Genomic DNA, 16,440 nt, shown 5'->3' with positions numbered 1-16,440 from the left:
CTCTGAAGCACCTCTCTCCTTGGTTCTTCTTTGTTAGCCAACTCACCTGGGTGATTCTCATGAAACCATTTTTAAACATGTTACAAAACCATGATGCACCTGCATTCTGAAGACTAAGATGTTTTATTTTAGTGTTAAAAAGTGTTATTTTAAATAGATGTCAACATTTTGCCCACATTTTTTACATTTCCACCCCAAATTCTCATTACTGAAATGTGTCCGGATTTCAACTGTGGTAATTTTAGACAATTTTACTTTAGAAAAACCTAACTTATTTGAATAAAACAAAATATGTTGCTGTAATTTGTCCATAAATCATAAAAATTATATACTAGTTGAAGTTAACATTAAACTAGAATATTTATTACGTAAAAACTGTGTGTGTGTGGTCTCATTACCGTAACACTCCAATCAGTTTTTAAATAAAGTTTTAGTTAAGTTAATTTATTCACTTATCTGCCTTCAGAATCAGGTTCTTATTATCAAAACACCCCCTTTACCCAACTTGGCCTTCTCGTTAACGAAACGACTAAAAAGCTCAAATTGGGGAAAAGTAAGAGAACCATTACCTAACCAACATGGAAGAATGAATGGGCTTTAGTGATGTGGTCAATTGTTTGCTGACTCATAATGGCTGTCTCCTATTATTTGCAGATTGATCTAAAGGCCTCCCATTACGAAACACACATTTCTCATTACCACGTCATTTGTAGGTCAGTTTCGGTAATGAGAACCTTATTTCGGTAGTGATAATAAGCTCATTCTAATGTATATAGTCAATGGGTGTGCTGTTCTGGTAACTTTATTTACTAGGACCACTTCTTAAACCTATTGTATAGATTTTTTGTAAAACAACAGTTAATTGATTAAGTAGGGTTTGTCAAGAAATATGGGGTGTATAAATCCCATTTAACTTACTTTAAGCCACAATCGGCAGTTTATGTTTTAGCAAAGAGCAACCCCACGACTCAAAGGAGGATATACTCCATTTTGACATGTGTACCTGTTTTTACACTTACCTATACGGTTGTTTGATATCCCAAGACAGTTTTTGGTCCATACGTCAAGTATTTAAATACTTTATAGGCATATTGTGTTATACTGTTTGCCCATAGGATCCCATTCAATCCAGAAATACATCTAAAATACCTTACAACCACAAATATCCACATCTTAATAAACCAATATTACCTGTAAAGACCTTGGATAAACAGTTGCAGTAATTACTTTTTTTGCGCTGGTAGTTGTGGAAATTGTGGTAAAATGCATCTTATCTGATTTTAAAAAAAAAATGAATAATTATAAAATGAATAAGTACATTTCCTAATCTCAGTGATCCAAAAGGAAATTTCATGAAAAAGAACACTTGAGAATTTTTTGGTCAAATGTTCCGTGAGAATGACCCAGCCGTCAAATCGGTAAGTCTCCACTCTCTCTACTTTATAACTGCTGGCTTTTTTTGTGTGTGTTCTGTGGGTTCCTGCCTGTGCTAGACTAGTTGTTCTCTGGCTCAAATGTTCCGTGAGAATGACCCAGCCGTCAAATCGGTAAGTCTCCGCTCTCTCTACTTTATAACTGCTGGCTTTTTTTGTGTGTGTTCTGTGGGTTCCTGCCTGTGCTAGACTAGTTGTTCTCTGGCTTACTACTTAGCTATGTTGACGGTGGTGGTTGGCTAGGTTACTTAGTTATTTTAGCCTGCTAGCTAGCTTAGCCAGCTAATTTTAGCTAGATGGCTAAGATACCAGTATATGCAGTTAACATTATTTGATAACTGGTTAGATGGTTTACTTTAATGCAGCTGTAAGCTAGGTGTTGATAGCAACTGGCTGACTCATGCTGTGCTAACATAACGTTAGCAGGCTAGTCTGCTAGCAACCTTGCATGCATATCTGTAACAATACTTTTGATGCATATACTAATGCAAATCCATATGTTACATGTGGTTATGTTTATGCTACCTATACCCCCCCCCCCAACACACACACTGGCCTACACACAATCCCCATAATGTCAAAGTGGAATTATGATTTTTCTAAATGTTTACAAGTTAATTACACATTTAAAGCTGAAATGTCTAGAGTTAATAAGTATTCAACCCCCTTATTATGGCAAGCCTAAATACGTTCAGGAGTAAGAAGAATTGTAACAAGTCACATTATAAGTTGCATGGACTCACTCTGTGTGCAATAATAGTGTTTAACATTATATTTGAATGACTACCTCATCTCTGTACTCCACACAGTTATCTGTAAGGTCCCTCAGTCGAGCAGTCAATTTCAAAACACAGATCCAACCACAAAGACCAGAGAAGTTTTCCAATGCCTCGCAAAGAAGGGCACCTATTGGTAGACGGGTAAAAAAAAAAAAAGAAGAAGCAGACATATCCCTTTGAGCATGGTGGAGTTATTAATTAGGCTTCGGATGGTGTATCAATACACCCAGTCACTACAAAGATACAGGCGTCCATGCTAACTCAGTTGCCAGAGAGGAAGGAAACCGCTCAAGGATTTCAATATGAGGCCAATGGTGACCTTAAAACAGTTAGAGTTTAATGGCTGTGATAGGAGAAAACTGAGGATGGATCAATGACATTGTAGTTACTCTACAATACTAACCTAATTGACAGAGTGAAAAGGAAGCCTGTACAGAATAAAAAATATTCCAAAATCTGCATTCTGTTTGCAATAAGGCACTAAAGTAAAACTGCAAAAAATGTGAGAAAGAAATCAACTTTATGTCCTGAACACATTTTACATTTTAGTCATTTAGCAGACGCTCTTATCCAGAGCGACTTACAGTTTAGTGAGTGCATGCATTGTTTGGGGGCAAATCCAACAAAACACATCACTGAGTACCACTCTTCATATTTTCAAGCATGGTGGTGGCTGCATCATGTTATGGGTAGGCTTGTAATCGTTAAGGACTAGGGAGTTTTTTAGGATAAAAAAAAATGTAATAGAGCTAAGCACAGGCTAAATCCTAAAGGAAAACCTGGTTCAGTCTACTTTCTAACAGACACTGGGAGACCAATTCACCTTTCAGCAGGACAATAACCTAAAACACAAGGCCAAATATACACTGGAGTTACTTACCAAGACGACATTGAACGTGGCCTAGTTACAGTTTTGACTTAAATTGGCTCGAATATCTATGGCAAGACTTGAAAATGGCTGTCTAGCAATGATCAACAACCAACTTGACACAGCTTGAAGAATTTTAAAAAGAATGTACAAATATTGTCCAATGTAGGTGTGCAAAGCTCTTAGAGACTTACCCAGAAAGACTCACAGCTGTAATAACTCATGGGGTTTAAAAATAGTATTTTTTATTTTTTACAAATGTTAGAATTGTTCTTCCACTTTGACATTAAGAGTATTTTGTGTATATCGTTGACAAAAAATTACAATTCAATAAATTTTAATCCCACTTCGTAACAACAAAATGTGGAAAAAGTCAAGGGGTGTGAATACTTTCTGAAGGCATGTATGTGCATGGATGAAGAAGAGAGACAACTGGGGCACTCTGCTTTAATGTTTCAGTGTGTGGCTGACTGGCTGGTCTACCCTCTAACACACAGGTGTGACTAGCCCTGGCTTTCCAAACCCCTCTGATCAACGCGCTCTTTTCTCTCCCTCTCTCTCTTTACTCCATATTTTCTCTCTCTCTCTTTTCTCTCTCCCTCTTTACTCCATCTTTTCTCTCTCTCGCTCCTCTCTTTTCTCTCGCTCTCTCTCTTTTCTCTCTCTCTCTACTCCATCTTTTCTCTCGCTCTCTCTCTTTTCTCTCTCTCTACTCCATCTTTTCTCTCTCTCTCTACTCCATCTTTTCTCTCTCTCTACTCCATCTTTTCTCTCTCTCTCTTTACTCTCTCTCCCTCTTTACTCCATCTTTTCTCTCCCTCTCTCTCTTTACTCCATCTTTTCTCACTCTCCCTTCCTCTCTTGCTTATCTCACTCGCTTTTCTCACTCTTGCTCTCCCGTTGTCTTCTCTCACACACACACTCTCTCTCTCTTTCACTTTGTCTTCCCCATTCTCTAGCGTCACTTCAGGATCCATGTAATTCTCCTGGCTCTGGGATAAGAGAGCAAAATGACATTGGGAGTAAAAGTGGGTCACGGGAGCCAAGCTTTGCTTTCAGAGTGGACAGAGAGAGGAAGGAATTTAACAGAGCCGGTCCTCAGTGGATGGCGGTGTGGGGCCTCTACACAAACACTGAGACCAGTACAACTGCATATGTGTGTATGTGTTGTCGTTAAATGTAAAATTGTTTCAGCAGACTGCATGTGCATCTGCGTGAGCGTGTGTACGCGTGACCTCTTTACACATTAGGGAGAGTGCACGTGTGACCTCTTTACACACTAGGGAGGGTGTGACTGACCTGTAGGGTGCGTCTCTTGTTGTCTTCAGTGTGGATCCAGGCCCTCAGCGTGAGCTCTGTGATGAAGATCTGAGCTGCCTTGGCAAACAGCACCGGAGCCTCCGCACTGATCATCTATGGAGACACAGCGATGACATGTTAGAACTAGGGGGAAACAGGGAACACACACACATAACACACAAACGTACACAGCTAGATAGGGTTGTATAGATAGGCCGACTGTAGCCTTTGCTACCAAAGGGAGAGACCTAACCTAACCTTTTGAAAACCTTTCCAGAGTGACATTAGCTTTTTTGAGAATTCTAAACTCACCACATGTCATCTGCTGCATTACATTGTGATTTCACAAATTATTTGTTTATCCAACCATTTGGTTATTGTAACAGCAAGGATATAGAAGAAATGTAGCCTGTACAATTTAGCTAGTTAGCCAAAATGACATTGCAAACGCCAACACAGCTAGCTACCTACGAGCTAAACAAGCTAGCAACGAACTATAATAGATGTATTTTTTTATAGCTCTTTTCATTACAAAGAGAATCTCAAAGACGCTGTAAAAAAATATATCAAAGAAATGTAGAGATCTGGCAGGTCTTGGGCGATGGTCTTCCACAGATTCAGATGATAAGGTGTTGTTCAGACAGGCAGTTCAGAAAGGCTGGGCAGTAGTTTAAGTGGATGGAGCTTCGATGGCACAGAGAAGGAGCAGCACCAGTTACTTAGACAGGCCCAGACTCGGAGCTCTTCATCAGGCACCTCGTTCGTTGTCTCCTCCTCCTCCTCCTCTGTAGGTAGGCTGGATAGTCCACTACTGAAGTGTAGCACCCACCAGCTATAAGCGCCAGAAAGACCACCACACCTCGGCAGTAGTCAGGAAAGAGTCCACTGCGAGGCAGGCCCTCTCAACCCCTCACACCGCAATATCAAATGGTGGACCATTTCAGTTGAAACTGGTCAGGCAGAAGTTTGGGTTCACTTCGAAATTACATTTATTGACTACTAAACCATGTACTATAATTTGTATATATCTCCTGCTGTTTTAGTCTCTGCTCTGTCAACCCTGATTGCAGGTTGTGCTGCGAAGCACTGACAGCTCTGTTGACATGACAACTGGGTCGGAATTCCAAACCTTTTTTATTTGTATTTTATTTCACCTTTATTTAACCAGGTAAGCCAGTTGAGAACAAGTTCTCATTTACAACTGCGACCTGGCCAAGATGAAGCAAAGCAGTGTGATAAAAACAACAACACAGAGTTACACATGGGATAAACAAAACGTACAGTCAAAAACACAATAGAAAATCTATATACAGTGTGTGCAAATGTAGTAAGTTATGGAGGTAAGGCAATAAATAGGCCATAGTGCAAAATAATTACAATTTAGTATTAACACTGGAGTGATAAATGTGCATAAGATGATGTGCAAATAGAGATAGTGGGGTGCAAATGAGCAAAATAACAATATGGGGATGAGGTAGTTGGGTGGGCTAATTACAGATGGGCTGTGTACAGGTGCAGTGATCGGTAAGCTGCTCTGACAACTGATGCTTAAAGTTAGTGAGGGAGATAAGAGTCTCCAGCTTCAGAGATTTTTGCAGTTCGTTCCAGTCATTGGCAGAAGAGAACTGGAAGGAATGGCGGCCAAAGGAGGTGTTGGCTTTGGGGATGACCAGGGAGATATACCTGCTGGAGCGCATACTACGGGTGGGTGTTGCTATGGTGACCAATGAGCTAAGATAAGGCGGGGATTTGCCTAGCAGTGATTTATAGATGACCTGGAGCCAGTGGGTTTGGCGACGAATATGTAGTGAGGGCCAGCCAACGAGAACGTACAGGTCACAATGGTGGGTAGTATATGGGGCTTTGGTGACAAAACGGATAACACTGTGATAGACCACATCCAATTTGCTGAGTAGAGTGTTGGAGACTATTTTGTAAATGACATCGCCGAAGTCAAGGATCGGTAGGATAGTCAGTTTTACGAGGGGATGTTTGGCAGCATGAGTGAAGGAGGCTTTGTTGCGAAATAGGAAGCAGATTCTAGATTTACCTTTGGATTGGAGATGCTTAATGTGAGTCTGGAAGGAGAGTTTTCAGTCTAACCAGATACCTAGGTATTTGTAGTTGTCCACATATTCTAAGTCAGACCCGCCGAGTGGATCATGTGACAAAAGTGTCTGTTTTGATTGGCTGTTGCTTGCAACTAGTTCCACAAAGTTTCAACTGGGTGCAACCAAGTTGCAGATAAGTTCCAGAGGGGTGTTTCACGAAGCAACTCAGTTGCAAGCAACTAAAATTGCGTGCAAGTTGCGTCGTGTAACTGCAGCTTTAAGTTCAGCTCCTTCCTCCACCTACTTAAGCTGCTACTGCTTATCTATCTCGGGACACGCCGCTATCTCTGGACACGCCGCTATCTCGGGACACGCCGCTATCTCAGGAGGAGCCCTGCCTGGACACACACAAACACACCGCGGCGTCACACACATACTAGCATCCTGACAGTGACACACTCCACCCTCAGTGTCCTCCCCATGAGCAGGAATAGCCCTGCTGAGTGATAAGCTGAATAGCTGATCTATTGGAAAGTGACCATAGGATGACCTAATGAAGTGGATATACAAGGACTATAACATATAGCATAACATGTGATGTGGGACTCACTTAACATAGGATGAGGTACGATTGCAAATAACATGCCTCCTCGAAGCATTTTCTACTAAATGAGCTAGTGGGTCCTGTGAATCCCCTGTTCATTTCAGCCAGCTGTGGAGACACACCTCAGCTACACATCGCCATGTTTTGTAATCTGAATAGGGTGTTGATGAAAACTTCATAGAGTGATCCCAGAGGGCGGTGACCTGTGCTGTGTAAGCCCCGCCTCCTACCTTCACATCTTCATCCAGCTTCATGATTTTCTTGATTCGGGCGAGAGGCAACTCCTGCACGCGGAAATCCTTCTGAAACAGAGCCAAGGGGTGTTAGAGGCAGGTCATGTGGAAGACCACTTGTTAGGTGCGTATGTGTACCACAATGAGGGGTGTGTGTGTGTGTGTGTGTGACGGAGGGAGGGAGGGCGTGACGTACCACCGTGAGGTTCCTGATCTCTTCCATGACGCGGGGCCAGAAGGACTGTAGGCTCTGCTGGGCATCGCTGCCCCCGGCGCCAAACGAATCTGCAGACATGCTCACTGCAGGGGGAAGGAGGGAGAGAGAAGGAGGGAGGAGAGTGGAAGAGACAGAGAGAGAGGAAGAGAGAGATTAAAAAATATATACTATGATCTACTGTATGAATGAACTATGATCTACTGTATGAATGAACTATGATCTTGAGCAGCGAGTGATGAAAGGTGGATGAGTGAATCAATCTACCATAACAGTACACCAGAACTGACCGACATTGGCAGCCAAAGGCCCCACTGGCCAGAGCTCTAGGAACTCCATAGGAGAACCTACAATTAGAATACATTGAATTTTAAATATAGCCCAGGCCGTTTCTATTTCTGTTGCCGCCCATCAATCCTTGACATGCCTAATGACAGCTCGCTGCATGGAGCAACCACATTAGTAGCCTACAGCTACATCAAACTGGAGACTCTAGTCTGTCATGTCATTGTGTGGTGTATTAGTGACCCCAAGTCTGAGGACAGGCCTGAGTGCCCCATTTTTTAGGCAGCAGGGATCTTGATCATGCCATCTAGCTACTTAGCTAGCAAGTTAGCAAACCACATGCATAGCTGAACATAATGTATTTGGCACATCTTAGATAGTTAACTTATATTTATAAGCTTTAGGAAGCCCACACATTTGCTTTCGACAAAAATCATACCGTAGGTAATTCAAAATACCCCGGTATACCGCCCCAAGCCTAGCTCAGAGTATTCCACTCCCTAGAGAGTAACAACTCACCACCGCACTCAAGCACCAAAACACACACACCTCCAAATCCACATACCTCTGTAACGTGAGGCCAGAGTCTGGCTCCCAGAAAGGGAACATGCCAGGTTACTATGGCATGCCAGGAATTCTGCTGTGAATATTAGCCTGCCTGTCCGAGCCAGTCTACAGTGCAACCTCACCTCTCCCTCTCTTCTTTCCTAGGAAGAATGGGCAGGCGGCAAGAGGAAAGGGAAACTATAATAGCTGGGTGTGGTGTGTGTGTCCAGTCAGTGGTGTGTACAGCGGAGCAGCATTAACCCAACGCTGAGACAAAGTGCCAGAGGCTGGAACAGGGGGAGGTAAGAGACAGGCAGGGAGGGAGGGAGGGCCGTAGCAGTCAGACGGCTATGCAAACCAGCTATGTGGGTCAAACATGATGATGATGGTAAGAGAGAGAGAGAGAGGCATAAAAGCATGACCACACAAAGACGCTCTAGTCCTGCCTCTCAGCCATTGGCCACAGCTTAGTCCTAACGCTCAGCCATTGGCCACAGCTTAGTCCTGCCTCTCAGCCATTGGCCACAGCTGAGCTCATGTCCTCCAGTAGTTCTAAACACAGACAGTATGACAATAAATCAGTTCTGAACCATGAGCATTCTTTCTGTTATTTTCAAATAGAAAGTAAATCAATCAGAATGGAGTTGGGGGGGGGTGGAGGGGTCGATAAATCAATCAGACCAGATGTAATGGCGGGTGATGAGTTGGACTGCCCAGTGTCCAGTTTCATTTCAAGGTTGATTGAAGTCCTGTCGCAAATCACTAACCAGCTTCCCCTTAGCCTACAAAACAATCCCACCATTCCTGAGGGCACAGATGAAGGTAACGATGATGGGATTTGTAGTCTTATGGTGGAGTCAGGCTAAGCCTACAATGATGAACTGAATGCCATTGTGTCTTGTTTATTTTACCTGTTCTGGTCTGAGTGGGAGAATGACAAAGCAAACAATAAAGAACAGTATAATGACACGCCTCCTTCCAGGAACACTGTTTTATTGGTCTACTTTTTACAGCTCCAAGGCAGCCCAGCGTATTCAGAACGGCGTCAGGAATTGATCTTGTGATGGATGCAGCAGGAGAGGACATCCGTGTGTGTGTGTGTAATCTCTCCAACTGGTAGCCAGATAAGAAATTATAATTAGACAATTCACTTAACACCATGACAGAGGACTATCTGGCTAATTACCATGGCAACAGTGGGATTTCTGCGGTGGCCCAGGGAGGAAATGGAGAGCGGGAGCGAGAATTAAAAGAGCAAAAACTTCAATTAATGAAAAGAGATTAATTAATTAATAAATAAATAAATAAGTAGGACCTAACCACCACAGCTGTCTCCGCTCATACACACACACACACACCAAACCTCAGCTGACTGAACTAAATACCTCCGGAGCGGGGCTTTGCGCTCGGATAGAGCATGTGATACTGTGTGACCCTACGACCTTCAATATACCCACAACGCCCGCCACAGACCAGTTCTCACTTCAATAGACACTATGCATATAAGCACTGTAGGCAATAAAACAGTGTCTCTCCTTCTGCAGTCCTAGCTAAACATAAACCTGATTGAATAGTATAAATGGTCAAGCTCACCTACGAGTGAGCCTCTCCAAATGGGGACTGATGTCCTTGAAGAGGCAGTGACCAACACATGTCCATTAGGAGCGTCAGGCTGTGGTGTTCAGTGTGATGTAGAGGTCAAGAACAAAATAGATGGCTACACTGATCGCCGTTCAGTGAGTCATTTTGAATTTTATTTTTCTACGATAGGTGCTCGCGCAAACTTAAAGGTACGTAAACTGTGTTCTCTCTCCACTACACCGCTGGTGATGTTGACGGGTTACACTTGGCTGCACTGGTGTGTCTCTCTACTTGGACCCTATGTCCACATAGCACTGTGACATGATGTAATGTGCTGTACTGTAATGTGCTGCACTGTGCTGGTCTTTGATATGATGTGTTCTTCTACAGTTCCACTGCCCTTTTCTTTACTGTGCTGTGTTCCACTATGCTGGCGGTTCTATGCTGCACTGTGCTGCTTTCCTCTCCTCTGCGGTTCCATTGCCCTTCAGTGGTCAGAGAGAAGAGAGGAGAAAGAGAGAGAGAGAGAGATGGCGGTGTACAGTTTCTCCTGACCTGCGCCGTGTGCCTGTGCTTCGTCGGCAACACTGACGATCCGCCGCCACTCCTCCTCCTGCATCCCTCTCTGTCTCTCTCCTCTGAGAAAGTCAACGGTGTTCAGCAGCAGTAAGCAGCAGGATCTGCTGAATCAGCAGCATTGTTGTCCTGCCAACCCCAGCCTCTCTGCTGCTCTGCCCTGGCAGGTCGGCCACGGACACACTCACAGCAGCAGCATCATCAGCTTCAGGGCTCAGGTCCAAACTGACAATGACACTCCCTTACCTGGGCCCTTCTGGGACTACACTCGCCCTAGAACATCAGAAAGAACTGGATAGGTGCAAGGAAAATGGTGGAAACACTTCATCTAGTCCTCTCAGATCTTGACTAGAGACGACATTTATCATATTGCCTGTACTGGTCCTGTCCTTTTAGATTCTGCAAGGGGGGAATCCGAGGTGCAAGAAAGGAGTGAGTGTTCCGATTGGAGTGATGCACTGCAGGTAGCTTTTAGCTAACAGAAATGCACTCTGCATAGGGAGGTGGTCACTACTCAGGTAAATGCATGGCTGACGGAAAGAAAATGAATGAGTAAAACACTAATGATGAACACTGAGTTAATAGCTTCCTTAATGGCCTGGCTGGTGGATTTGAATGGAGCCAATTACTGTCATCCACAACTCCATGACCATCACAACCCTAGTTTGTCCTATTTCAAACCTAAAGCTTCAGTGCAGAGACTCACAACGTAATGCAAACACAGGGGAACTTCACAAAGGGAATAGATTTATTGACTAATGGACAATTAGTGTAGCCTAGCCTATAGCCAAACCTTGGCCTGAGTGAGAACAACATTCAAAAAGGCCCTTTCTAATGTATTCCAATAATACCAGTAGGATATCAATAATGGTCTTGCATGCTATGCAGTAGTCAGTATTGTTTCAAATTAGGCTAGCATGGAGCAGGTTAAAGGATAAAAATGTTGCAGTCATGGTACCATGACTCCTCCTGACTGGTTTCAAAATGTTGACAGAAGTAGTTCTGGCTAACTCATTAATCCAGACTTGTGAAACTCCCCCACGACAGCCTGCACTGACTAACTCTGAAATGTTGAAGAAAAACAAGAATAAATTCAATGGTCAACTACATGCTTCATGTGAGGGTTTATTTGGCTACGGGCATTGTGTTGTTTTAACACTAACATGATTTGACTTAATGTTACTCCTGGATTATTTAGTCAACCTCTCACTCGAATGACCTTTCTAAACAGAGGAATGTAGCCTACCACTTCGCTTTTGGCCAACAACAAAAAAATCCATCCCAAAAACAAAATGTGTAGTTCACTGTTTACCAGACTGGAACTTGTACAGGAAAAATCATCCTTTGGTAACCAAATTATTAAGTATTCACAGATTTGTAATATGTTGACAGGTGCTCAAAAGAGACATCTCGTGTCAATCCCACTTGCCACCTCCATCCACCCCACTCTCCATCCACCCCACCTCCATCCACCCCACTCTCCATCCACCCCTCCTCCATCCACCCCACTCTCCATTCTCCCCTCCTTAATTGTTGTGAAAATAGCAAAGTGATGAGGGCAAATCCAGAGTAATAGAGGTCACTAATCAGATCCCCCCATCAGAGTAATAGAGGTCACTAATCAGATCCCCCAATCAGAGAAAGAAGGCAAAATAGAGAGAAAGAGAGGAAGGGAGAAAGAGAGAAAGTGAGAGAGAAAGAGAGAATTACCTAAAATGACCGCAACAGGACAGGATGGGAGTGTTTGGCCTAACCTGATCTGATTAGCCTCTGAATTGAATAAACTTTTTGTATTGTCGGAATAATGCTATATCCTTATAATGATCATTAAGGTGACCTACTGCAAAATGTCAGGTGCAAGAACACAAAACTGAAGTTATTCAACCAAAGGCTATGGCTAGGCTATATAAGCTAGCTAGGCTATCAGTAAATGATGTATGATAAGCCTACAGTGCAAACAGTAAGAGGGTACACATTGCACAAGCTGCATGCAACGTCAATAGCGGAGGTCACATTCTAGAAGCATGAATGCCTTCGGTCAACTAAAAAGTCCCTAAAAACAAGCCCTCTAGGATTTTGTTTAGCAGAAAACCACTGTACCAATCACAGAATCAGCCTTTTGGGAATTAAATTATATTTTGGGGGGTGGAATTGATCGCAAATAAAACACCATTTCATTATTTTTCTTCTCACGTTATGGATTGACATTGGAAGCTCAACCAAACTGCTGTATCCAGTTCTATTCAAATGACATCAGTGGGGGTAAAACTGTGAAGGACAAGTGTGAACATGAACATTTCTAAATAAAGCATTGGAAAACATTATAACTGAGGGAAGAGAAACTGAAAAGAAAAACTCCCCCAGAAGAATCAATCATTGTTGAATCCTAGGGGCCCTATTAAGGGCAAAGCGGCAGCGGCATATCAAACCAAATCCATCTATATTCATTCGGGGCAGAGGTCAAATCCAAACCCCCCCACACACACACACAAATAAGAGAACAGAAATTGGCAGTGTTGCAGAGTGCCGGGTAAATTATCTACTCAAGAACAACAAAAAAACAAGGAGCCAGGTTCTCGTTCTCAGACAGTCAGTGAATTCCAGACTAACCAAGAACACGTAGCCAGACCTGTATGTGCACGTTGTGATCAGTTCGCGGTGGATTCTGTGCTTGAAGAGAGCCGCGGCCTGTAATAATATCTGACAGCAAGCCCTGACCCGTGCCAAAGTCCTCCGTCCCCCTGGCCCTGTGCTGTGCTCTGGCCCTGCAAACTTTGCCCTTGGTTCTGCTTCAAACCAACTCCAGGAAGAACTCGCTCGGCTCTGATCTTCCAAGGTCATTCAACAGAGGAGAGAGAGAAACCAGAGAGGGAGCGAGAGAGCGGGAAAGAGGGAGGGGGGGTGAGAACGAACAATAGAGAGAATGAGACGGGGAAAGAGAGGACAGGTTTTTCAACTTTCAACTGCAGCACTTGCATGCGCGACCCCATTTTCGTCACTTCTTTCTGAGGGGGTCTTCCTTTGAGCGCAAAGAAAGATATCTCTGTCCGCAAAGTCCCTTATTCCTCGGGTCCCTCACTGTCCTTTCATCCCTTCCTCCACTGACAGAAAGAGTGCGGGAGTCAGTCTCACATTCTTGTGACCTTCATCCAACACTAGGCCCAAGCAGCTCTGGCATCATCAAGGTAGGCAGGCCCAACGCCGCTTCCTGCATATCAGCCTCAATAACATAACGCCACCAGCTAACTTTACCTGGCAGCTTGGCTCATGTGTTGACAACACACAGCATTACATACACACTCAAAACAGGGCTGCCTGCAGGCACACAAGAGCTGTGTGTGGTCACTTTAGCTGGAGAGGGTGCTTGTATGTGTGTATGGTCGAGTGTGTGTGTGTTTTTGTTTTCATTGACTTTCCCACCCATTTTGCGTATGATGCAGTACGGGCCACCCGCAAATGATATTCAAATCTCATGCAAACAGCGACGGGCGCTGGGATTTGGCAGCCAGGGCTTCAGCTCTTTTTTGGCCTCCCTCTCCCCAACGGGACTTCATTTTGTCAGAGAGAAAGGCACCAAAATAAACGTTCAATTAGGGAGGAGGAGGGGAGGCAGGGGAGTCAGAACAGAGCTAGAGATGGTATAAAGATCCCCATCTAAAGAGATCTCACAATCACACATCAAAAACCTCTGGTCCTCCCCCCCACCCCCCTTCCAGGACCCCACAACTACGAGGTCTCAGATTGTCCCCTAAACATCCAGCAGTCAGCCCAGCGACCATCTTGCCCTCTCCTCTGCATCACTATCAGGTGAGTGTAAACAACGCTCCGAGGACCGGGCCTTGGGACGGGCCCTGGACAGCAACCGCAGTCACAGCACCGCAACCATCCTAGATGACTTTGAAGTCTGTCTGCCTACAGAGAGTCAATAACCAACACAGCCCAGAGAGAGAGACTAATAGCTGCTAACGTCCTGCTTGAAAGTCCAAAGTCAAAACACAGCCGCAGCAGGGTCTCAAATAAACACCAGCTACGGCCGTTCCACAGAACAACCAGCCTTATTCAATAGAACTTGTCTTCAATATTAGTAACCTACATTGTAGTATTCATAGGAAAACATTAACATGACTCAAATCAACTGTAAAAAAAAATATACATTTGCACCACTTTCAATTGTACTAAATGCTAACTAAAGATGTCAACAACAACACCGGTCCTGTACTGGAGTGACAGTTGAAGGACATGAGGGTGACCAGGCAGACTGTTGTCCGATGCAGAAAAAAACACACTCAGATTTCTCTCAATGAGAAAAGTAGAGGACGACAGAAGAGGAGGAGGAAGACAGAGAGAGCATCCCATCTCTGGAGAGAGAGAGGGAGAGAGGGAGAGAGGGAGAGAGGGAGAGAGGGAGAGAGGGAGAGAGGGAGAGAGGGAGAGAGGGAGAGAGAGAGAGAGAGAGAGAGAAAGTACACATGGGTAGTGGAGGAGTCGTGCTGTGTTCCCAGGTCTGTGGTTACTAGCGTGTGTGTGTGGTCACACTTACCCCGTGCCCTTCATGCTGTGTAGTACGCTGTGGGAGAGCAGGAGAGAGAAAGGCTGTACTCTACTCTGCACTGTAGAAGAGAGAGGGGGGGCTGGCTGACACTAAATCTCTGTAGCCCTTAACTTCTTCAGGCCCCGGTCCCAGGGAGACAGAACGCGGTCTGCCTGTTCGCCGCCTTTAAAAAGCTTACAGCCTGCCCGACAGAGAGAGAGAGAGAGAAGAGCGTTCACCACCACCCCTTTCTATCCCTCCCCCTCCCTCCTCAACTCAGTCCCCCCGGCCCTCCTTTCCTAAACACACACCCCTCTCTCCTGTTTCTCCTCTAACCAAGTTCCCTCCAATGCCCCACAGCTGAGAGTCTCCCTCTTTTTCCTCACTCGTTTCCTCTCACTCTCCAGGACAGCGACCCTTGCGTTTGTCATTCAGTTGACCCCTGACTCAGCACACAGGAGGGCAAAAAGAAAAGAAAACAAGAGCGCTGAAGGAGCGACGGCAGAACAGTTAAAAATCTCCTCCTGCCTCCTTTCCCGTTAATATTCAAAAGTAATCAATCTAGTCTGCTACGTGATACTCAGACCCCGCCCCTGGCCGGGCTCCTACCCCGCTCTCAGCCGATCCCCCAATGAGAGGTGAAAGCCCTTGTGTTCTATTGGCCAAGCCACCCGCTCGTAGGCTCTGACACTATCCCCGCTCCTCCCCCTTCCTCCACCCAACCCCCATTTCACCGACAGCCAACTTCCTGTTTTAAGTTACCTTGAGCTGAAGGATAGGGGTCAGGGGACAAAAAGAGGACGAGAGAGAAAGAAGAACGAGCAAAAAGAGAAATAAAGTTATTTTTAAAAGCGCGTTAGCGAGTGAGTGAGGAAGTTGTGGCGGTAGCTTGCCTCTGCATTCTGTGTCCTCCGGCTGATCTTGCGTTTCTCATGGCTGGACGGAGAAGAAAGGAACCACTGGCTGCTCTCTGACAACTGTTCCCTGCTTATTTACAATGTCAAACTAAACGTCTCCCTGAGTCCCGCCTCCCCACGGCCCAGATTGGCTGACGGGCCAGTGATGTAATCAGCCCTGCCGCCCCTGATTGACCAACGAGAGTGTCAGAATGGATGCCGCATGTTGCAGCCACATGATTTAAAGAGCAACGGCATATTGAGCAGACACAGCGTCCCATACGTGTGCACAGGCATATGTGCACGTCCACAGGCGCACACACACACACGCGCTTGTCCTTCCGCTGTCACAGAACTACAACATCCAGGCTGTCTACTACATATTAGTCTGTTTAAGTGATAACACAAAAACGTAATTGAAGGGTATGCATCCGTTCATTCACAAAAATGTACTAGAATAACTACTTAGTACACAATTAACTTCATGCGAATTAAATAGGCTACACAGTCATGCTAACTGATAGTGAGATCCAGATTCAGCAAT

General features: G+C 44.6%; 1 protein-coding gene across 8 annotated transcripts in view; it reads right to left on the bottom strand.

The window, feature by feature from the left end:
- Positions 1 to 15,992, bottom strand: part of LOC121586711 (nuclear transcription factor Y subunit gamma) — a 35,844-nt gene extending 19,852 nt beyond the window's left edge. For 3 of the 8 annotated variants that reach the window (XM_041903641.2, XM_045215800.1, XM_041903647.2), the window contains exons 1-3: positions 7,464 to 7,567; positions 7,265 to 7,336; positions 4,380 to 4,493 (exon numbers count right to left, since the gene is read on the bottom strand). In XM_041903641.2, the coding sequence (XP_041759575.2) occupies positions 4,380 to 4,493; positions 7,265 to 7,336; positions 7,464 to 7,562 (285 nt within the window). In that variant the 5' untranslated portion in view covers positions 7,563 to 7,567. Of the gene's footprint in view, positions 1 to 4,379; positions 4,494 to 7,264; positions 7,337 to 7,463; positions 7,568 to 9,223; positions 9,414 to 10,448; positions 10,758 to 15,009; positions 15,247 to 15,893 lie in introns of those variants that run through there. The other 5 variants (XM_041903644.2, XM_041903643.1, XM_041903639.2 and 2 more) reach the window with 5 other exon arrangements.
- Positions 15,993 to 16,440: the final 448 nt, after the last annotated feature.

Source organism: Coregonus clupeaformis, unplaced genomic scaffold (assembly GCF_020615455.1).
Source record: "Coregonus clupeaformis isolate EN_2021a unplaced genomic scaffold, ASM2061545v1 scaf0520, whole genome shotgun sequence".
Classification (NCBI taxonomy): domain Eukaryota; kingdom Metazoa; phylum Chordata; class Actinopteri; order Salmoniformes; family Salmonidae; genus Coregonus; species Coregonus clupeaformis.
Note: the sequence above shows the minus strand (reverse complement) of the source record. Positions and strands in the feature narration are given on the sequence as shown.